Source organism: Thunnus thynnus, chromosome 13 (assembly GCF_963924715.1).
Source record: "Thunnus thynnus chromosome 13, fThuThy2.1, whole genome shotgun sequence".
In the NCBI taxonomy this organism is placed as follows: Eukaryota; Metazoa; Chordata; class Actinopteri; order Scombriformes; family Scombridae; genus Thunnus; species Thunnus thynnus.
In genome coordinates this window covers 29,935,464-29,959,003 of record NC_089529.1, presented here as the reverse complement: position 1 = coordinate 29,959,003, position 23,540 = coordinate 29,935,464, and the positions used below count along the sequence as shown (strand labels likewise).

The 23,540-nt window shown below is 38.9% G+C and overlaps 4 protein-coding genes across 4 annotated transcripts; all 4 read right to left on the bottom strand.

The window, feature by feature from the left end:
• Positions 1 to 2,986: 2,986 nt before the first annotated feature.
• LOC137195076 (putative olfactory receptor 52L2) lies at positions 2,987 to 3,982 on the bottom strand. The gene has a single exon (XM_067607146.1). It carries the CDS (start codon positions 3,980 to 3,982, stop codon positions 3,038 to 3,040), a length of 945 nt encoding a protein of 314 aa, XP_067463247.1. The 3' UTR covers positions 2,987 to 3,037.
• Positions 3,983 to 9,154: 5,172 nt separating this feature from the next.
• LOC137196310 (putative olfactory receptor 52L2) lies at positions 9,155 to 10,340 on the bottom strand. The gene is made up of 2 exons (XM_067609178.1): positions 9,748 to 10,340; positions 9,155 to 9,618 (listed from the first exon to the last, which is right to left on the bottom strand). Exons 1-2 carry the CDS (start codon positions 10,154 to 10,156, stop codon positions 9,155 to 9,157), a joined length of 873 nt encoding a protein of 290 aa, XP_067465279.1. The 5' UTR covers positions 10,157 to 10,340.
• Positions 10,341 to 14,527: 4,187 nt separating this feature from the next.
• Positions 14,528 to 15,927, bottom strand: LOC137195075 (putative olfactory receptor 52L2). Its single transcript, XM_067607145.1, has one exon. The coding sequence runs from the start codon at positions 15,710 to 15,712 to the stop codon at positions 14,738 to 14,740; it is 975 nt and encodes a 324-aa protein (XP_067463246.1). The 5' UTR covers positions 15,713 to 15,927; the 3' UTR covers positions 14,528 to 14,737.
• Positions 15,928 to 19,431: 3,504 nt separating this feature from the next.
• Positions 19,432 to 20,388, bottom strand: LOC137195074 (olfactory receptor 8G17-like). Its single transcript, XM_067607144.1, has one exon. The coding sequence runs from the start codon at positions 20,374 to 20,376 to the stop codon at positions 19,432 to 19,434; it is 945 nt and encodes a 314-aa protein (XP_067463245.1). The 5' UTR covers positions 20,377 to 20,388.
• Between the last annotated feature and the right edge of the window lie 3,152 nt (positions 20,389 to 23,540).

The following is a 23,540-nucleotide window of genomic DNA, read 5'->3' as shown; positions in this document are numbered from 1 at the left end:
CTTTGGGTGTTTTTTGGTCTTATGTTGTGTTCTTTGGGGTCTCCTGGTTTTGCACTTCTGTTTAGTCCTTCGGTTCATAAGGGTTTTCTTGTATGATTTGGGTGGTGGGTTTTAGAGGACTGCATCATTAGTTTGTTGGGTTGTGTGCTTGGGTTTGTGTTTGTGGTTGGTTTTGGATGGGTTAGTGTAGATGGCATTGAGTTTGTTTTCTGGGTTTTTGTTCTGTTTCCCTTGTGCGTTCATGTGCTCCTCCACACCTGCCCTGCATTTGGACTCGTTAGCCCTGCCCTGCTCTGTTTTCCCCACACCTGCCCTGTGTTAGCCTCGTCAGCCCTGCCCTGCTCCCTGTGTGTCCTCAGCCAATCAGCTCCCTGTATGTTCACTCCCCTCTCTTGAGTTCTCCACCCACCTCCCCACCTGCACCTCATCTCCTTGTTAGTTCAGTTTCTTTTTAAGTTCTGGTTTTCTGTTCAGTCCTTGTTGGATCGTTTTGTGTTGTTTCATCTGCTAGTTCTGTTCTGCTCTATTTGCCTGTTCATGACCATCCACAATTAAAGGAGAGTTTTTCGTCGTATCTGCATTCCGGCCTCTGTGTTCACTCCTGCTTCCCCGAGTCTGACAATTACAGAGACTGGAACATTTAATTGACATTAAAGGAACTGCATTAAGCTAGTTTAAGTCCTATTTATCAGACCGGTTTCAGTTTGTACATGTTAATGATGAATCATCCATGAAGGCAAAAGTTAGACATGGAGTTCCACAAGGTTCTGTACTTGGACCAATTCTATTCACCTTGTATATGCTTCCTTTAGGTAATATTATTAGGAAGCACTTAACACATAAATTTTTATTGTTATGCAGATGATACCCAATTATATTTATCAATGAAGCCAGATGAAACCAATCAGTTAAACAAACTCCAAACATGTCTTAAGGACATAAAGACCTGGATGACCTGCAATTTTCTAGTACTAAACTCAGATAAAACTGAAGTTATTGTGCTTGACCCTAAATACCTTAGAAACACATTATCTAATGATATAGCTACTCTGGATGGCATTACCCTGGCCTCCAGCTCCACCGTAAGGAATCTGGGAGTTATCTTTGATCAGGATATGTCCTTTAACTCCCACATAAGTCAAATTTCAAAGACTGCCTCTTTTCACTTACGTAATATCGCAAAAATCAGGCACATCCTGTCCCTAAAAGATGCAGAAAAACTAGTCCACACATTTGTTACTTCCAGGCTGGATTACTGCAATTCCTTATTATCAGGCTGCCCTAACAAGTCTCTAAAGACTCTCCAGCTGGTCCTGAATGCAGCTGCACATGTACTGACTAAAACTAGAAAAAGAAATCACATTTCTCCCATTTTAGCTATGCAACATTGGCTTCCTGTAAAATCTAGAATAGAATTTAAAATCCTTCTCCTAACTTACAAAGCCCTTAATGGTCAGGCACCATCATATCTTGAAGAGCTCATAGTACCGTATTATCCCACTAGAACACTGCGCTCCCAGAATGCAGCTTACTGGTGGTTCCTACAGTCTTTAAAAGTAGAATGGGAGGCAGAGCCTTCAGCTATCAGGCTCCTCTCCTGTGGAACCATCGTGCAGACACCTTCTCTACATTTAAGAGTAGGCTTAAAACTTTCCTTTTTGATAAAGCTTATAGTTAGGGCCGACCAGGCTCGCCTTGGATCAGCCCTTAGTTATGCTGCTATAGGCCTAGACTGCTGGGGGACTTCCCATGATGCACTGAGCTCCTCTCTCCTCCTCCTCCTCTCCATCTGTATGCATTCATGTAACAGCGATGCATGTCACTAACTTTGCTTGTTCCCCGGAGTTTTTTTATGCTTTCTCATCTCACAGGAAACCCTGGGTTCTGGGCCGAGCCTTCGCGGTCCTTTGCAGTCCTGTTGGCATCCTTCCCTGGCCGTTGCTACTGCTATTGCTGCTGTTATTGTTATTGTTATGATTGTTGTTATTCTCAAATATTTGAATTCATTCGAGCAAAACATTTGTACACAAAAATGTCCCCTTCCTGCTTAAGAATTACAGTGTGACCTCAAGGCCCAGGTTTGACCCAATGTAACCCAATTTGTAACCCCTAAAGATGGAAAATTCCATAACAACATTCAGATATGGTGATATGCAGCTACAATACATATGACCCTAATTTTATTCAATAGTTTGATAGTAATTTAAGTTTTGAGCAGCACACTGCAAAGCTTGTGCAATCAATAAATAAACATCACTGTTATGATTAGGATTGCTTATGCATATATTGTTTTTTTTTTAAATGTTTTTATGATTATACTATACTATATTATACTATATGATTATAAGAACTTGTATTTTTTTAAGAATTTCAATGGTGCCATTTCATTGGTCTCTAATCCATTATCTTTTAGGATTTGTTTATATAATGACATTATAGGTCTGATCAGTGTGTGGGTTGGCTGGCCACAGATAATCACACAACACTTTCAATTTCTGTATTGCATGACAGAACGGTGCTTTACTATTATAATATGAGGAGTTTGCCAAGTGTGCAGTGTTCATTACACCAGACTAAAGATTGGGAGACTCTGAAAAATGCTCAATTACATTAACTATGATATGATGACTTTGACACAAAATATAGTGAATCATCCATGGGATAGTTTTTCTATTACATTAAAACTAAATGTGACATCCCTCTATGTTCTTTATATTTCACAGCCTCTTAGTTTATCCTTTTCTTAGAAAATTCTCAGCAAGGACTAAAACATTAAAACATAATAGTAATACTTGATCCCCTGGGTCAGTATGTGCAGTAGCTGAGATATAGTTTCCCCAAATAATTATGAGCAATTCTATTTATTCACTTCAAAAAAACATTGTATATAAAAAAAATAAAAATTCACACACAAATAAAAAGACATCCACCTTTCCCTTTTTAAATTATTTAATTCTTTCAATAAAAAAAGTCATTTTCTGTCACATTAGAAGGGAGGTCCCAGTTTTTCCATAAAATTACTTTTCAGAATTACAAACTAAAATGACGGCTTAATTTTTCTGAGCTGTAAAATATTTGACAAACACTTATGTATTTCTTGGGACTGCAGCCCATAGATGATGGGGTTGAGGATGCCGGGAACAATGTGAAAGAGAAGGGCTGAAATCTTCCTGTACTCTGTGTACTGCAGGAAGCGATGAAGAATGATGGGAATCATCCCACTGAGAAGCATGAGCAGATACAAGCACAGATGAGTACTGCAGGTCTTCAGGGCTTTACTGTTCAAAGACTTGCTCTTATTAGTTAGACACGCTGCTGTGATTTTAGAATACGTAAGAATTATACTGCCTATAGAGGATGAGAGCAGGACGACAGTGAAAGCGAGGCCATAGATGTTATTGATGAACACACTATCACAGGAGAGTTTAAACAGGGAGGGATTGTCACAATAAGGATTCATGATCAGAGTCCTGCATCGGTTCAGCCGTATGGTCAGACCGAGCAAAATCCCGACCAAAACAAAGGCCACTCCCCAGGCAGAAACCGTCAGCTTGATCACCATTTTGCCGGTCATTATGGTAGCATACTGCAGTGGATTACAGATGGCAATATATCTGTCAAAGGCCATAATCATGAGCACAGTGTGTGCATTAGTGCCATACATGTGTGTGGTGAAAGCTTGCATCACACACTCATAATAGTGGATGAAGCGCTCAGAGGAAGGTACATGGATGTCTGCCAGCACCCGAGGAACCAGGAGAGAGTTTCCCATGACATCATTAACCGACAGGTTACAGAAGAGCAGATACATCGGCTGGTGGAGGCTTCTCTCTGTCCATATCAAAAACACAATGCCCACATTGGCAATTAAGATGAATACATAGGCCAAGAGCAGAAATAAGAAGACAGGATGCTTGTTAGTCTTGGTGATCCTTAACCCCTCGAGCTGAAGAATGAGGCTGTTGTACGTATAGTTTTCCATCTGCGCTACACAAAAATAAAACAGAGGAGAGGAAAAAAAAAATCATGAATGATATACATACCGCAGTGAAACAGAAACTGCTACAAACTTCAACTCTACAACAAAAGAGGCAGACATAGAATTTTAGATGAAACTCTTGAATAGTGTGGTTTCTTTTACAGCTTTCAGTCTCAACATTAGATAAACAAATGGAAAAAAATAAATAAAACAACAACAAAAAAACCCCAACCAACCCAACATTTCCATACATAGAAATAGTGACACCACAATGAAAAAATCTGCCATTAATTGTTAAAAACTAGACACCTGTTAGTAGTAAATTAATGGACACAAAAGTAAATTCAATGAATAGTCCTTCCAAAAATGGGAAATTATTGATGCATCGACAGGAGTAATGCTGAAGGGGAAACTCATCCTGACATAAGTTCCACAATACTTCATCTTTGTAGGGTTACAGAAATTTAACTTCTTTATCATCGCAGTCATTACATTTACCTGCACTAGGGGTCTATCTGTTCCAGCTGATGTCAGTGGAACAACAATACAAACCAGGTTTCACAAAAAAAAGGCAGTTGCTGATTTGTTTCATTTCCCATCGTGTGATTTAAATTAGTTTACCACCAAACATATTTCAGACATGTGCAGTCTAATAAGAATCCCTCAAATAATATGGTCATTATGGTCAAATTTGCCTTGTAAGCATAAGGCTGAAAGCCGACTCTCATCATTCTATCCTTAAAAACAAAGCCCTAATGAAACTACTTCTATTCCAATTGCACAGCTGTACTGAGGGAAATGTGGTGTTAGAGCAGTAAACCAAAAATAATAACCTTTCTGTTTATTGTTACCGTCTTCTGGTCTTCTTCAGGCCTTCTCTAAACGATCTATTCATGTGAGTCTGTTTTATGAGCATTATTTCCTCTGGGGAAACCTTCATCATTACATGAGAAAACATTATGTAATGCTAAGGGGGTTAATGAAAACTGTCAACAAGTGTGTTAAGTGGAAGTGCATGAAAAATACTTTGGGTTTTTTGCTCTTATATTCTAGATGTCATCAACTCAATTATTTAGTGTTATTTACTCCAACATATCCAATCATTTTCAACTGTTTCATCTTACTACAGTAAAATGAAACCACTAAAGTGCCCGACATGACAGTGAAAATGTCCAGTTAATGGTCTACAAGAGGTCCAGTGTTGTGTCTCAGTCTCCTGTTAAAACTGTGTTTACGTACCAATAGAACAAACTACTATTGGCACAGAAAACCACTCTGGACAAACAGCCTGTGGACTACTGGTACAGAATCCCATTCCACATCAGTAGTCAGTAAATTATTGTACCAGTTCTGTAGCCGGTGTCTACATTTTTATTGTTCTGGATGTTGTTGTTGCTTACTGAATAACTAAACTAATACATGCAATTATAACTCAGTGTTTTCAGTAGTGACATGATTGTTCACGTGTAAGATATCCGTATACGTAAATAAGCACAAACTCTATAACTGCTGAAGTAAATAATGACAAAATAAGTAACACAATTTATTATGATATACATTACACATTTGTGACAATGTATATTAATATTTAGGGTGCTTATCATTTGTGTTTTCAGAGATTAACTTTTTTGTCGTAAAGAGAAACAAATTATTTTCTCCATCCAGGGCTCCATGCTGTATTACACTAACTGGGATACAATGAACTCAGCTGCTAGTGTCTCACAATTGAGTATGCTAACTGATCAATACAATAAGACAGCATGAGGAGAAAGCAGCATCTTTGAAAAAGCATTTCATAATATAATGTGATAATGATACATTTCACATAGATATCATAATTAACGTTAGGAGCTGACAAACAAAAATCTCACTATTTGGATTCACCAAGTAAGAGAAAGTATGAATATCTGAAATTTGGATTAAAATGAAAACATTCAGCTTCAGTGAGTGGAATTCATGAAAACAACCATTTGTCACGATTCACCATTCTCACCAAAAACAATGGCTATAAACAATTATTATAATGTGGAATACAATACAGCAGTTTGGTTTAGAGGGGATCTATTATGCTTTTCCTTATTTTCAGTCATATATATAATGTTACTCAGTCGGATGTTCATATTAAACATGGCCAAAGTTTCAACTAATGAGGTAAACGTATGTAAAATTAATCACTGTGAGCAAAAAGCTCAGGCTTCAGACTGCTCTGTGGTCTGCAGCTCTTCATTAAACATCTCACTGTGGCTGTTTCTGCTTGTGCTATTCTTCCTTGCATTATTTATAACTGATCCACTGAACAAATAGCTCCAAATATCTCCATATCTTGTTGTGTCAACTGGTTTTCAGGGCTGCTAATGAAGATCTGCTAATTCGGTGAAGAACACATTTAATTTCCTATAAATTCAGGCTGCCAGGGATGATATGAAACAGAATAGCAGAGAGTTTCCTGTAGTCGGAGTACTGCAGGAAGCGATGCAGAATTATGACAATCACTCCACTGAGCAGCATTATCAGATATACAACAAGATGAGTGCTTCAGGTCTTCAAGGCTTTACTGGTCAAAGATTTGTTCTTTGCAGGAAACAGGTGAAGACTTTATCTGATGATATTTAAATTATATTTAACTGATAAAATGTTTACTGTTACATACGTTTTGAATGCAGGACTTTAATAAAGTGGTTTCACAACATGACACTTAACGTCACAAACTGAACTGGCTGACAGGACAGTAATCCCCTCTTAGCATGATGCTAACAACATATTAATACAATGAAAAATCCCATAGAAAAAAAGCCAGAGCCAGCAGAGGTAGCGTTACACTATTTAACTAAAAAGGATGTGTCAGTAAAAGTTAGGGCACTGTAGGCATTAACTAGTATCCGTGACTGTGTTTTACAAGGAAAATGTAATTCATATGTCGGCCGCTAGGGGCAGTAGAGATCCTTCATACAAGATCGTCAGGTTTCTTGGGAAACTTTTCCAGAGATTACAGCTCCCATAGGTACTGCTCCACCCGGTACTGGTATGTCTTTTCAAGAAACCTTGAAAACAGACTTTGAAAAAAATCATGAAATTACAAGTCTACAAGGCCATAATTACTAAGTGTGGGACAAGATTACAATGTCTCTTGGATCGTAAATGCTAGGGGTAAATACATCAACATGAGATTCGATACCAGAATTACAAGGATGTGGGATGGGAGCATGAGATTTCCAGGACAGAATTACAAGGTAGCAAAGCAGGCCTGCAAGTACACAAGTACTAGTGTTCAAAGCATACTTATGAGGTTTATGGTACAAACTTACTCGCATGAAAGATGTCATTATGAGTTTACTCTTTAGCTAAACTCATGGGACAGATCCGTAAGGTCACCGTAAAAACAGATTTTGAACATTTTATCTCATCAATCTCAGTGAAGGGATAAGGGGATTACCTGATTTTTCGTGATTTGAACCAAGGTCTGGTAAAACTCACAGGACAGTTCCGTAAGATCAAAATTACTATAATCTTACCATGACAGCTTTCACACAACTACCCCTCCGACGTTAGGGGCCTTTTTGGGACCCTATTTAGTGATGTTTTTGGACAAGTGTACACTTGCACATTCAGTGTGACACCAGCTATCAAGCCCGGGTGGCCCCAAGTCAGTCAGACCTTGTATGGCCCCTGAGGCCACAGGTATAGTATTCTGAAGGGTGACTTTTACATGAGTGACCTTTGCGGACCCTGAAAGTGGAAAATACCCCAAATACTAATCACTTATTAGTGGCACCTGAAATTTTAGACCTCCAGGTGCTTCCCTTCCCATTTAGGCCCTTTTTCTTTAAAATTTGCCTAATTTTTTGGCCGGACAAAGGATGTCAGTGACTTTATGGAACCCTCATAGACATGTTGCTGGAAGTTGACAGGGGACCTGGACCGGGACCCAGGAGTGCACCTGGAGGTCTTTTATGCGGGAATGAACACCTTTCCCCTGGGTAAAAGAACCAGACCAAGTCCCCTGGAGCTCCGGTGGCACTGCTGAAGGTCCCTTACCCAGGAATGAGCACCCTTATCTGTGTAAAGAACCAGAAAAAGTTCCCTGGAGTTCCAGGGGCACCACTGGAGATCCCTTACCCAGGGATCAGCACCTTTTCCCTGGGTAAAGATCCAGCCGAGTCCCCGAGGACCTCCAGGAACCAGCCCCACCACTAGTGTGCTTGTACAAAGGAATGACCACCCTTCCCCTGGGTACATATCCACCCAAGGTCCCCTAGAGAACCAGGACCCCCAACAGAGGTATCTTCCCCAGGAATGAGTTCTCTTTCCAGGTCAATAACCAGACCCCCTCATGACCTCCAGGAACTGGCCCCACCACTACTGTGCTCATACACAGGAATGACCACCCATCTCCTGGGTGCTGGTTTATTAGTCGCTGATTATGATTATTTATGCATATAGTTTTGAATTATTGTTTTTATGACTGAGAACTTTCTCAAATTGTCAAAACTTAGCAAATAATATTTTTAAGAATTTCAATGGTGCCATTTCAATGGTCTCTGATCCATTATCTTTTAAGGTTTGTTTGTATAATGACATTATAGGTCTGATCAGTATTTGGGATGGCTGGCCACAAATAATCACACAACATTTGCATTTTCTGTATTGCATGACAGAACGGTGCTTTATTATTATAATATGAGGAGTTTGCCAAGTGTGCAGTTTTCAGTACACTAGACTAAAGATTAGCAGACTCTGAAAAATGCTCAATTACATTAACTATGATATGATGACTTTGACACAAAATATAGTGAATCATCCATGGGATAGTTTTTCTATTACATTAAAACCAAATGTGACATCCCTCTATGTTCTTTATATTTCCCAGCACATAGATTATCTTTTTTTGGGAAAATTCTCAGCAAGGAAAAGAACATTAAAACATAATAGTAATACTTGATCCCCTGCGTCAGTATGTACAGTAGCTGAGATATAGTTTCCCCAAATAATTATCAGCGCTTATATTTAATCACTTCAAAAATAATGTGTATATATAAAAATAAGAATTCACACAAAAAGAAAAAGATATCCACTTTTCCCTCTTTAAATTATTTAATTCTTTCGATAAAAAATTTTTCCGTTACATTAGATGGGAGGTCCCAGTTTTTACATAAAATTACTTGTCAGAATTACAAACTAAAATGACGGCTTAATTTTTCTGAGCTGTAAAATATTTGACAAACATCTGTGTATTTCTTGGGACTGCAGCCCATAGATGATGGGGTTTAGGCTGCCGGGAACAATGTGAAAGAGAATGGCTGAAATCTTCCTGTACTCTGTGTACTGGGGGAAGCGATGAAGAATGATGGGAATCATCCCACTGAGAAGCATGAGCAGATACAAGCACAGATGAGTACTGCAGGTCTTCAGGGCTTTACTGTTCAAAGACTTGCTCTTATTAGTTAGACACGCTGCCGTGATTTTAGCATAAGTAAGAATTATACTGCCTATAGAGGATGAGAGCAGGACGACAGTGAAAGTGAGGCCATAGACGTTATTGATGAACACACTCTCACAGGAGAGTTTAAACAGGGAGGCATTGTCACAATAAGGATTTGTGATCCGATTCCTGCATCGATTCAGCCGTATGGTCAGACCGAGCAGAATGCCAACCAAAACAAAGGCCACTCCCCAGGCAGAAACCGTCAGCTTGATCACCATTTTGCCGGTCATTATGGTAGCATACTGCAGTGGATTACAGATGGCAATATATCTGTCAAAGGCCATAATCATGAGCACAGTGTGTGCATTAGTGCCATACATGTGTGAGGTGAAAGCTTGCATCACACACTCATAATAGTGGATGAAGCGCTCAGAAGAAGGCACATGGATGTATGCAAGCACCCGAGGAACCAGTAGAGAGTTTCCCATGACATCATTAACCGACAGGTTACAGAAGAGCAGATACATCGGCTGGTGGAGGCTTCTCTCTGTCCATATCAAAAACACAATGCCCATGTTGGCAATTAAGATTAACATGTAGGTCTGGAGCAGAAATAAGAAGACAGGATGCTTGTTAGTCTTGGTGATCCTTAACCCCTCAAGTTGAAGAATGAGGCTGTTGTACGTATAGTTTTCCATCTGCGCTACACAAAAATAAAACAGAGGAGAGAAAAAAAAATCATGAATGATATACATACCGCAGTGAAACAGAAACTGCTACAAACTTCATTTCTACAACAAAAGAGGCAGACATAGAATTTTAGATGAAACTCTTGATTAGTGTGGTTTCTCTTACACCTTTCAGTCTCAACATTAGATGAACAAAAAATAAATAAAAATAAAACAAAAATACCCCAATAAACCCAACATTTCCATATGTAGAAATAATGACACCACCATGGAAAAATCTGCCATTAATTGTAAAAGAATTACTTATGTGAAACTAGACACCTGTTAGTAGTAAATTAATGGACATAAAAAGTAAAAGTAATGAAGAGTCCTTACAAAAATGGGAGATTATTGATACAGAAGTAATGTTGAAGGCGAAACTTATCCTGACATAAGTTCTACAATACTTCATCTTTGTAGGGTTACAGAAATTTAACTTCTTTATCATCGCAGTCATTACATTTACCTGCACTAGGGGTCTATCTGTTCCAGCTGAAGTCAGTGGAACAACAATACAAACCAGGTTTCACAAAAAGAAGGCAGTTGCTGATTTGTTTATTTTCCCATCTTGTGATTTAAATTAGTTTACCACCAAACATATTTCAGACATGTGCAGTCTAATAAGAATCCCTCAAATAATATGGTCATTTAAACAATGGTCAAATTTGCCTTGTAAGCATAAGGCTGAAAGCCGACTCTCATCATTCTATCCTTAAAAACAAAGCCCTAATGAAACTATTTCTATTCCAATTACACAGTTCTGTTACCAGCTGTACTGAGGAAAATATGGTGTTAGGGCAGTAAACCAATAATAATAACCTTTCTGTTAAGAGCTACGGTCTTCTGGTCTTCTTCAGGCCTTCTTTAGACAATCTATTCATGTATGTCTGTTTTATGAGCATTATTTCCTCTGGGGAAATCTTCATCATTATCTGAGAAAACATTATGTAATGCTAAGGTGGTTAATGAAAACTGTCAACAAGTGTGTAAAGTGAATAGAGAGGTTACAGAGGAGTTGATACATCGGCTGGTGGAGGCTTCTCTTTGTCCATATGAAAACCACAATGCCCACGTTGGCAATTAAGATTAACACGTAGGTCAAAAGTTAACTCTATGTACTATAATTAATATTAAAGTTATTTTTAGATACTTACAGAAGTCATAATAAAGGGAAAACTCAACGACATCATGACAGAAATTCCATTCATCTGGATGCCACAGACTTGAACTGCATTTTAGCTGCGTAGTGTTACAATGTGTAATCTCTGAGTGTAGTCATCCATTGAGCTGAAGTCACTGAAACATCAAAGAAACTGGCTGGTAAATCAAATACATTTGTTTGGCAAATATTTTGATTTTCAAAAAGTCACTCATAAGGCCATACAAAATAATTTTATTTCTCATGTCATGATTTAAATCAGTATTAGTATTGTATTTTTACATATAAATATCAGTGTGCAAGACGTAAAACTGAACCATAGAGCCACTTTAGTAATTCTTCTTGGACAAGCAAAGAAAATAATTTGTTCTTGTGAAATATTTTTACATTTTCTATGCCATGTAGAAATTCACTATGATAATTGACTCTTGGGGTGCGGCCATCTGCTTTGACCGGTTAGATTGAGAGAGAAAGAAAGGGGGGGGGGCAGAAATAGACAGGGAAGGACACCAACAGGACTGTGAAGGCTCAGCCTGCATCCCAGGGTTTCCTGTGAGATGAGAGTGCACAAAAAACTTTGGCGAAGAAGTCAAGTTAGTAACATGCATTGATGGTACATGAATGCGTACAGATAGAGAGGTGGAGAAGGAGAGAGGAGCTCAGTGCATCATGGGAAGTCCCTCGGCAGTCTAGGCCTATAGCAGCATAACTTAGGGAAGATCCAAGGTGAGCCTGGCAGGCCCTAACTATAAGCTTTATCAAAAAGGAAAGTTTTAAGCCTACTTTTAAATGTAGAGAGGGCATCTGCCCCCCCCCCCCCCAAAAAAAGGAACATGATTACATCTTTTTTTGAGGCAACATCCCTTCCTTGATCCAACAATTCTCAAGGATGTGGCGAAGGGAGTCAGGGCTACCTACTTTGACTGCTTCCACCACAACCCAGATGACAATGGCATTTTTACAATTTGGCAGTAGGGGGCCATATGGGCAGTGGCTTCAGTGGCAATCCGACATGCCCTCTGTGGAGGAACCAGGGTAGGATGACTCAAGGGAAGCCCTATCCCTATCCCTATCCTTGGCAGAGGTCTTTGAGGTAGTTAAGAAGCTCCTCAGTGGCAAGGCGCTGGGTGTGAATGAGATTGGCACTGAAATGTTGAAGGCTCTGGACATTTGTCAGGCTGTCTTGGCTTACATGCCTCTTCAATGTCGCATGGAGGATGGGGACAGTGCCCGTAGACTGGCAAACCAGATTGGTGATTCCCATTTTTAAAATAGCGGACCAGAGGGTGTTGTCCAATTACTGGTGGATCACACTGCTCAGCCTCCTAGGTAAAGCTTATGCCAGAGTGCTGGAAAGGAGGTCGCACCCTGGATTCAGGTTGAATAATGTGGATACCATCCTGGTCATGAAACATTGGACTAGCTCTTTACGCTTGTAAGGATACTGAAGAGATCATGGGAGTTTGTCTATCCTGTCTATGGACTTGGAGAAGGCTAATGAAGGGTTACCTCATGACACCTCCAGCTCCAGCTTCAGCCCTCCACCTGGCACTCAGGCTGCTTTTATGCGCATATGAAACACCTGCTCTCAGATTTCTGCTTTGCTCTCAGATTTTTTGTGCAATAATCCTGTCAAAATTCCTCAACCAAAAGAAGGTCGGGTGTAGTGTTGACCAATGAATGAATTCAGAAAACACCCATTGTAAGCGAGGAATTGATGATGTGTGTGATTGTGGGGTTAAGTGCTGGCAATATAGTCCGTAGGAGGTCATACGATATATTGTCCGATGGGCAGGACAACGTTTATGTATTGTACTACACTTGAAAGCCAAGCATATTATCAATATATGTATTCTTGTGCTGCATACATGACTTAACCAGTTCAATTTGAAGGAAGTAATAGCACCATTAAAAAAAAAAACTTACTTGAGGTCCTTGACTTTGGCAGTCCATCTTGGCCAATGATACGCTAGACTGCCGCTCCTGAGTCATGTAGGTGACGTTTACTCCTCTAGCACACCAATGGGAGGCTGGTGTGCTATACAACTACTAGCACATGAATATTTTTGATTCCTTAGAGCAGAAATCAAGCTGCATGTATATGGTTTATAGTATTTTGGTCTGCATGCAGGTCGTGTGAATATATGTGCTTTCAATTCAACATTTATGTAGGATTCTGTGTGCTTGCAAAGACCAACCCGTGTTACCACGTGTCTCAATGCAGTTACCCTTATCACCCACAGTATAATGGTTTAATTTATGGTTGACATTTAACTTTTTAAACAAACCTGAATGCTTGTCTTTTGCACATCTGCTATGTACATTTTACCTTTTGCACACAGTGTATACAGATAACGAAGGGGGATGACATAATTCATTCAGAAGTAGTTGCAATGCGCACCAACAACCACCGGGTAGTACATGTGTGCAGTCCAGCTACAGTGTCTGTCTGTCTCTCTGTAGGGTAGTCAATACAAAATGGCGAGCATGACATCTAGCAGCACTGCTAGAAAGGCTTGCCTCCCTGGCTGCATGATTGGATAGTCAAATGATATGTTAATCTGAGCATCCCTATTGGCTTTTCAGGAGGAAGCGTCAAATGTGGGACAAAAGTACCCGTAGGTTCCATTTGATGAGTAGCTGTAAACTTGGGATTCACACATACAATTGAGTTCTGTGTCAACTTTTTTCACCCACAAACAGAGAGATGTGTAACTGCAAACCTTAGTTCAAATCTTCTTTATGCAGTCACACGATGGAAATTATTTGTGCAAATCATTTTTATTTTTTCACAAAACATCATGCACAACTTCAGATGTCCTCATGGATTCAAAAATTAAATCTATTTATTCAGATATTTTTTACACATACAAATATTTGAATTCATTTGATCAACACATTTGTACACATTCATATATTTGAATGTATTCGTACATTCAAATAAACAGCTACAATATGTGACCCTAATTTTGTCAATTGTTTGATAGTAATTTAAGTTTTGAGCAGCACACTGCAAAGCTTGTGAAATAAATGAATAAACATCACTATCACGATTATGATTATTTATGCATAGAGTTTTTTAATGTTGTTTTTATGATAGAACTTTATCAAATTGTCAAAACTTAGCAAATTATATTTTTTAAGAATGTCAATGATGCCATTTCATTGGTCTTTGATCCATTATCTTTTAAGGTTTGTTTGTATAATGACATTATAGGTCTGTGTTTGGATGGCCAGCCACAGATAATCATACACTTGCATTTTCTGTATTGCATGACAGAAAGGTGCTTTATTACTATAATATGAGGAGTTTGCCAAGTGTGCAGTGTTCACTACACCAGACTAAAGATTAGCAGACTCTGAAAAATGCTGAATTACATTAACTAGATGACTTTGACACAAAATATAGTGAATCATCCATGGGATAGTTTTTTATTTTTTTATTTTTTTTATTTTTTTCTAAGCTGTAAAATATTTGACAAACATCTGTGTATTTCTTGGGACTGCAGCCCATAGATGATGGGGTTTAGGCTGCCGGGAACAATGTAAAAGAGAATGGCTGAAATCTTCCTGTACTCTGTGTACTGCAGGAAGCGATGAAGGATGATGGGAATCGTTCCACTGAGAAGCATGATCAGGTACAAGCACAGATGAGTACTGCAGGTCTTCAGGGCTTTACTGTTCAAAGACTTGCTCTTATTAGTTAGACACGCTGCTGTGATTTTAGAATAAGTAAGAATTATACTGCCTATAGAGGATGAGAGCAGGACGACAGTGAAAGTGAATCCATACACGTTATTGATGAACACACTATCACAGGAGAGTTTAAACAGGGAGGGATTGTCACAATAGGGATTCATGATCAGAGTCCTGCATCGGTTCAGCCGTATGGTCAGACCGAGCAAAATTCCGACCAAAACAAAGGCCACTCCCCAGGCAGAAACCGTCAGCTTGATCACCATTTTGCCGGTCATTATGGTAGCATACTGCAGTGGATTACAGATGGCCACATATCTGTCAAAGGCCATAATCATGAGCACAGTGTGTGCATTAGTGCCATACATGTGTGAGGTGAAAGCTTGCATCACACACTCATAATAGTGGATGAAGCGCTCAGAGGGAGGCACATGGATGTATGCAAGCAAGGGAACCAGTAGAGAGTTTCCCATGACATCATTAACCGACAGGTTACAGAAGAGCAGATACATCGGCTGGTGGAGGCTTCTCTCTGTCCATATCAAAAACACAATGCCCACATTGGCAATTAAGATGAATACATAGGTCAAGAGCAGAAATAAGAAGACAGGATGCTTGTTAGTCTTGGTGATCCTTAACCCCTCGAGCTGAAGAATGAGGCTGTTGTACGTATAGTTTTCCATCTGCGCTACACAAAAATAAAACAGAGGAGAGGAAAAAAAAATCATGAATGATATACATACCGCAGTGAAACAGAAACTGCTGCAAACTTCAATTCTACAACAAAAGAGAAAGACATAGAATTTTAGATGAAACTCTTGAATAGTGTGGTTTCTCTTACACCTTTCAGTCTCAACATTAGATGAACAAATGGAAAAAATAAACAAAACAAAAAAACCCCAACCAACCCAACATTTCCATATGTATAAATAGTGACACCACAATGAAAAAATCTGCCATTAATTATAAAAAAAACTACTTATGTAAAACTAGACACCTGTTAGTAGAAAATGAGTGGACATAAAAGTAAAATCAATGAAGAGTCCTTACAAAATGGGAAATTATTGATGCATCGACAGGAGTAATGCTGAAGGGGAAACTCATCCTGACATAAGCTCCACAATACTTCATCTTTGTAGGGTTACAGAAATTTAACTTCTTTATCATCGCAGTCATTACATTTACCTGCACTAGGGGTCTATCTGTTCCAGCTGAAGTCAGTGGAACAACAATACAAACCAGGTTTCACAAAAAAAGGCAGTTGCTGATTTGTTTCATTTCCCATCTTGTAATTTAAATTAGTTTACCACCAAACATATTTCAGACATGTGCAGTCTAATAAGAAACCCTCAAATAATATGGTCATTTAAACAATGGTCAAATTTGCCTTGTAAGCATAAGGCTGAAAGCCGACTCTTATCATTCTATCCTTAAAAACAAATCCCTAATCAAACTACTTCTATTTCAATTACACAGTTCTGTTACCAGCTGTACTGAGGAAAATGTGGTGTTAGGGCAGTAAACCAATAATAATAACCTTTCTGTTTAGTGTTACAGTCTTCTGGTCTTCTTCAGGCCTTCTCTAAACAATCTATTCATGTGAGTCTGTTTTATGAGCATTATTTCCTCTGGGGAAACCTTCATCATTACATGAGAAAACATTATGTAATGCTAAGGGAGTTAATGAAAACTGTCAACAAGTGTTTTAAGTGGAAGTGCATGAAAAACGCTTTGGTTTTTTTGCTATTTCATATTCTAGATGTCATCAACTCTATTTTTTAGTATTATAAAGGCCCTGTTTACACCTGGCATTAACATGTGTCTCCACATGTGTCTTGAATGACCACTTGTGATCGGATCTCATTTCCCCGCTCTATATGAAAATAAACATGGACATCATTTCCATTCGCAAAGACCAAATTCATTATTATGTCATATCATAGAGGATGTTAGTTGAGTAGGTGGTCCTTCCATGTGGACCAGGACTCATTGCATTTACACTGCTAAATGAATGTGGCCACATGTGGCCCAGACCACCCAGAGTGATCGGATCTCAATGTGTCCACAATGCATCTTGGCTGTGTTCACACCTGTACTTAGAGCTGTCCGCTTGTGATCGGATCACCCGAGATGGATGTTAATGCCAGGTGTAAACAGGGCCTTACTCCAACATATCCAATCATTTTCAAATGTTTCATCTTCCTATGGTAAAATGAAACCATTTAACGCCACTAAAATGCCCAATATGATGGTAAAGGATGTCCAGTTAATGGTCTACAAGAGGTCCAGTGTTGTGTCTAAGTCTGTTCCCCCCTCAAATAATGTCCCCCTCCTGTTAAAACTACTTTACATACCAATAGAACAAACTATTATCGGCACGGAAAACCACTCTGGACCAACATTCTGTGGACTACTGGCACAGAATCCTGCTCTGCATCAGTAGTCAGTATATTATTGCACCAGCTCTTTAACCGATGCCTGTGTTTTTATTGTTGTTGTTGTTGTTGCTTGTACAAATGAATTACTAAACTAATACATGCAATTATGTCTCACAGTGCGTTCAGTAATGACATTATTGTGCACATGTAAGATATCCATATACGTAAATAAGCACAATCTCTATAATTTCTGAGGTAAATAATGACAAAATAAGTAACACAATTTATTATAGTATACGTTACATTTCCTCTGGGGAAACCTTCATCATTACATGAGAAAACATTATGTAATGCTAAGGGGGTTAATGAAAACTGTCAACAAGTGTGTTAAGTGGAAGTGCATGAAAAATACTTTGGGTTTTTTGCTCTTATATTCTAGATGTCATCAACTCAATTATTTAGTGTTATTTACTCCAACATGTCCAATCATTTTCAACTGTTTCATCTTACTACAGTAAAATGAAACTACTAAAGTGCCCGACATGACAGTGAAAATGTCCAGTTAATGGTCTACAAGAGGTCCAGTGTTGTGTCTCAGTCTCCTGTTAAAACTGCGTTTACATACCAATAGAACAAACTACTATCGGCACAGAAAACCACTCTGGACAAACAGCCTGTGGACTACTGGTACAGAATCCCATTCCACATCAGTAGTCAGTAAATTATTGCACCAGCTCTTTAACCGATGCCTGTGTTTTTATTGTTGTTGTTGTTGTTGCTTGTACAAATGAATTACTAAACTAATACATGCAATTATGTCTCACAGTGCGTTCAGTAGTGACATTATTGTGCACGTGTAAGATATCCATATACGTAAATAAGCACAATCTCTATAATTGCTGAGGTAAATAATGACAAAATAAGTAACACAATTTATTATAGTATACGTTACACATTTGTGGCGATGTATATTAATATTTGGGTGCTTTTCATTTATGTTTTGGGATTTTAAGTTACTTCACAGAGATTAACTTTTATTTGCAAAGAAACAAACTATGTTCTCCATCCAGGGCTCCATGCTGTATTACACTAACTGGGATACAATGAACTCAGCTGCTAGTGTCTCACAATTGAGTATGCTAACTGATCAATACAATAAGACAGCAGGAGGAGAAAGCAGCATCTTTGAAAATGCATTTCAGAATATAATGTGATAATGATACATTTCACATAAATATCATAATTAACATTAGAAGTTTACAAACAAAAATCTCACTATTTGGTTTCACCAAGTAAGAGAAAGTATGAATATCTGAAATTTTGATTAAAATGAAAACATTCAGCTTCAGTGAGTGGAATTCATGAAAACAACCATTTGTCATGATTCACCATTCTCACCAAAAACAATGGCTATAAACAATTATTATAATGTGGAATACAATACAGCAGTTTGGTTTAGAGGGGATCTATTATGCTTTTCCTTATTTTCAGCCATATATATATATATATATATATATATATATATATATATATATAACATTACACTGTCGGATGTTCATATTAAACATGGCCAAAGTTTCAAATAATGAGGTAAACGTATGTAAAATGAATCACTGTGAGCAAAATGCTCAGGCTTCAGACTGCTCTGTGGTCTGCAGCTCTTCATTAAACATCTCACTGTGGCTGTTTCTGCTTGTACTATTCCTCTCTGCATTATTTCTAACTGATCCACTGAGCAAATAGCTCCAAATATCTCCATATCTTGTTGTGTCAACTGGTTTTTAGGGCTGCTAATGAAGATCTGCTAATTCGGTGATGAACACATTTCATTTCATATAAAGCGTTCACAATAGAACAGCCTGTTTCAGATGTAGGCTGAACTGAGGGCCAGTATAAGACAAATAAGGAGTTCTTTGAAATGTGAATCATGCAAAGCTACTCTAGTTGAGTCCCAAAATAAAAATGTAGAGCTGGAAATGAGCATAATAGGTCCCCTATAATTTGATGACTTTTCGCAATCTGTGATTGTGTTGTCCCCACGTGTACTCACTACATTTGAATTTCTCAACTCAGAATAATGGCATTACTGGTTTGGATCGAAATAACTTTGACAAGGATTTGCAGATTTCTGCAGATTGCACCCCATATATAAGTGGGTTCAGGCTGCCAGGGATGATATGAAACAGAATGGCAGAGAGTTTCCTGTAGTCTGAGTACTGCGGGAAGCGATGCAGAAGAATGACAATCATCCCACTGAGCAGCATTATCAGATACACAACAAGATGAGTGCTGCAGGTCTTCAAGGCTTTACTGTTCAAAGATTTGTTCTTACTGGTCAAACAAACTACTGTAATCTTAGTATAAGTGAGAACAATACTGCCTATGGAAGCTGTAAGCAAGACTACAGTGAAAGTGAGGCCATAGACATTATTAATAAACACATTCTCACAGGAGAGTTTAAACAGCGAGGCATTATCACAGTAAGGATTCATGATCAGAGTCCTGCATCGGTTCAGCCGTATGGTCAGACCGAGCAGAATCCCAACCAAAACAAAGGCCACTCCCCAGGCAGAAACTGTCAGCTTGATCACCATCTTGTTGGTCATTATGGCAGCATAGCGTAGAGGATTGCAGATGGCAACATATCTGTCAAAGGCCATAATCATGAGCACAGTGTGAGTGGTGGTACCAAACATGTGTGTGGTGAAAGCTTGAATCACACATTCATAGTAAGTGATGATGCGTTCAGAGGGAGGCAGCAACATGTCCATAAGCAAACGGGGCACCATGATTGAATTTCCAAGGATGTCATTGAGTGGCAGGTTGCAAAAAAGGAGATACATGGGCTGGTGAAGATTCTTGTCAATAAAAACCAGACATGTAATGCCTACATTCAAAAACATTATAAAAACATAGGAGAAAAAAAAGAGGAGAAAAACAGGATAGATAGAGTCCTTTGAGATATTTAATCCCTCGAGTTGGAGTGTGAAGCTGTTGTAGGTGTAGTTTTCCATCAACCTGCAATAAGAAAGATCAGAAATCACTGATAATGTCACTGACTTAATGATAAATTATACAAATGTTTTGCTTTTACCAGATAATGAAGTTCCACAAAAGATTAAAACAACCAAAATAAAAACTTAAGTGAAAGATAATTACTACATTTTGACTTTGATCGGAGATTGATAATATATATTGTCAGAGAAGAAGACTATTTGTAATTCAGTAATACCTGCTTTGACTCCTCTGGTTCATCAGTCTTTCGTCTTTTCTTTCTAGAGTCTTTGTTGGTGGTTGATATCCAGCAAAGAAGATCTCTTCCTTGGTTGTGGTTTTATGTAGTTCTAGTTTTATCACCAGGGGGCTCATTCATTGCATACTCAGATGATTTATGATGCAACATTATGAAGTCATGATAGCTATCTTAACGGCCCAATATGTAACTTCTCTGCATTAATATGTCCAAAAAACCAGACCTATGTTATGTATTTTGTTGAGTTGTGAACTTGCTGGATTAGCTGGTAACTCAGAATTCTAAATGAAGCTGAATTACACAACGACAGTAGCTTGAGCTGCCATCACAAATCAGTCTTTCTAGTATTCAGCACTGATCTGTTCCTGTATCACATTATAAGCTTTGTGGTACTTTATATATTTCTGTATACTAAGAAAATACACAGGAAACACATGTAAATCATGTGATATCTTGTCTGTTTTTGATGAGAACATAAATCTGTCACAGTAGAACAATACTATAAATTTGAATTTCACTTTGTTAGTAAAATCACTCATCTGAACCAGTCCATGGCTAAAATGAGCTCTTCTTTGTTTAGAAACAATATGTATATGCTAAATGTCTTTAAAGAAGCAGCCTTTGTACTACTCAGGGGTTTTTGTCTTTAAAAGCAAATTGTTTTATTGGCATATAAAATTGCCCCCCACCCCTCCGATTTCATCAGGTGGGGGACAATGATATTGTTTGATGCAGTATGTTGGTTTTCCTCCTGTCCTCCCCAGCTTTTTGAGTCACCAGCCGCCACTGGTGTGGGGGTTGAATGCAGCTCATTTTTGTAGGATACAGCAGAAAGGCCTATATACATACAGTACATTATATACAAACTTTGTATGAAATTTAATGTTATTATCATTTATTTTACATTAATTATAGGTCTTATATTTATAATTCAGTAGTGGGGATGACCTATGAGGGGAAGGGAAAAAATGGAGTGAGAGTGACAGTTTCGTGATGAAGTGCTGCAGAAAAATACCATCAAAACTAAAATTTGTAGCTCTGTACTGCAGTTTTTCCTTTATTAGGGCCCGAGTACCTAGCTGTTCGCTCACACTCTCCATTCAAATATATGAGTATTTTTCTGTGGCCAGCTGCAGTTACTTATTGTCTCTACACATCTGACAGCAGTGTTCAATGCTTACTTTTTTGTCGAGAAGTACATGTGTTCCTAAATGAAAAAAATTAGGAGCACACATAGAAATTTAGGAGCACACTGAAAAATGTTCAAGTAACTGTTAATTAAAGACAACAATTTATCACATACATATTTAAATGCTTTGTGTGTGAGTATGTAAATCAAAATGTGTGTTCTCTTTTGATGTGTAGGTTTTATATATAAATATATATAACCCAAAAAGAGGAGAATAAGAGGTTTTTTCAAACAGAGTGGTACATCCTGTCAGCCGAGGGATTTCCTATCTGTGCAGCCAAACACAGCAACTCCTCCACGGACTGTTTCACCCTGATGGTCCTGGTGTTTCTTCTGCAGGCTTCATTTCACTTAACTGACTGACAGCCCCCCTGGTTCTTCCCACTTTAACCTGAATAACAAACCGGGGCTCGGTGGTCCAGTTGGATCCAAACAGAGAGCCGGGGCTAGCTGAGAGCCGAGCGGAGGCTAACTGGTTATGCTTCCTTCCAGTCATGCTGCAGCTAATGCTCCGTTAGCCTTATTAGCGTCGCCACTTTCTGTATCCATCGTTTCAACTTTAAATCCCTCTAGCATTTCATATAGTCCTATGGTTGTAATTTGCAGTCACACAGTGTGCGAGTAAATTATTTTTCCACTTTGCACATATCTATTTTTAGGTACAAATGTCAGAGTCTGCTCTCCCCCTCACCTGTTGCTGTGGGAATTATCCAATCATTCAGTCTCACTCTCTGCTCTGCCACACCCCTCATTAGTTCAACCACTTTCACCTGGCGCTCCCACCTGCTCATCATCTGCAATCAAGCCAGTATATAAGCTGCCTCGGCCCACTCCCTCTTTGTCAGATTGTCTATGCTTCTATGCTAAGTCATCTTGCCTTCATCACTGGACTGCCTTCCTGGTTCCTGATCAGCTTGTCTTCGACCATCGCTCCTCGTCTCTGCCCCGGTAAACCCATCAGCCTTCTGTCTGAGTTCTGCCTGAGTTCTGCCTGCCTGTTCCCTGGTCTTTGTCCGCTGTGGGAGTGGAAGATCGGGGTTCAATTTCCAGTGGAGCCATACTCATCAGAACTGTTTTTCCGACCGTGCTACTATTGCCTTGACATTGTGTGAAAAGACTGCAAAATTTATACCAGTGTCATTTGTGCTGCTATTGGGTCCATTCTATACCCGTTACAACAAATGCGAGTGAAATACTCGCACTGTAGAACCCCTGTGACAGTACACATTTCGATCAAACATTGACCAGGTCATGTGCGTTAAGTGTTAAAAGTGCGCAATTTTGATAACACAGCTGTGAGCAAGTCAGCCCTATATGTCATGGCCCGACGTGTGTGGAGCGCGAGGGCCTGTTCAATGCTGTTTGCAGCTTTAATTATTACGGGACTTCACACCTACATTTGACCCCCTAAACATGCTCAAAAACTCACCAAATTTGGCACACACAGCAGGTCTGGTGAAAAATTTGATAAAATGTAAAAATCAACCCCCAAAGTGCCAAAATGTGCTCTCTAGCACCACCTATGTAACTAAAATGGCCGCCAAGGCCCATAGGAATGTCATAGAGACATCAAACCAAAACTCAATTATTCGTCTCATCAAGACCTACAAATCATATACTGACACCCCTGACCTAAATCCAACAGGAAGTCCGCAATTAGCCTTTCAAAATAAGACTTTGCCCCAATTTTGGCCCCCGAACAAATGCTATCTCCTCTGAGGGCATTAATGGTATCG

What these genes read in the sequence shown, in the direction of transcription:
- LOC137195076 (XM_067607146.1), bottom strand. Translation starts at nt 3,982, where the DNA reads ATGGAAAACTATACGTACAACAGCCTCATTCTTCAGCTCGAGGGGTTA.
- LOC137195075 (XM_067607145.1), bottom strand. Translation starts at nt 15,712, where the DNA reads ATGATTTTTTTTTCCTCTCCTCTGTTTTATTTTTGTGTAGCGCAGATG.
- LOC137196310 (XM_067609178.1), bottom strand. Translation starts at nt 10,156, where the DNA reads ATGTATATCATTCATGATTTTTTTTTCTCTCCTCTGTTTTATTTTTGT. An exon ending in TGCACACACTGTGCTCATGA is followed by an intron (nt 9,619 to 9,747) that starts TTATGGCCTTTG and finishes TTGGCATTCTGC; the next exon opens with TCGGTCTGACCATACGGCTG.
- LOC137195074 (XM_067607144.1), bottom strand. Translation starts at nt 20,376, where the DNA reads ATGGAAAACTACACCTACAACAGCTTCACACTCCAACTCGAGGGATTA.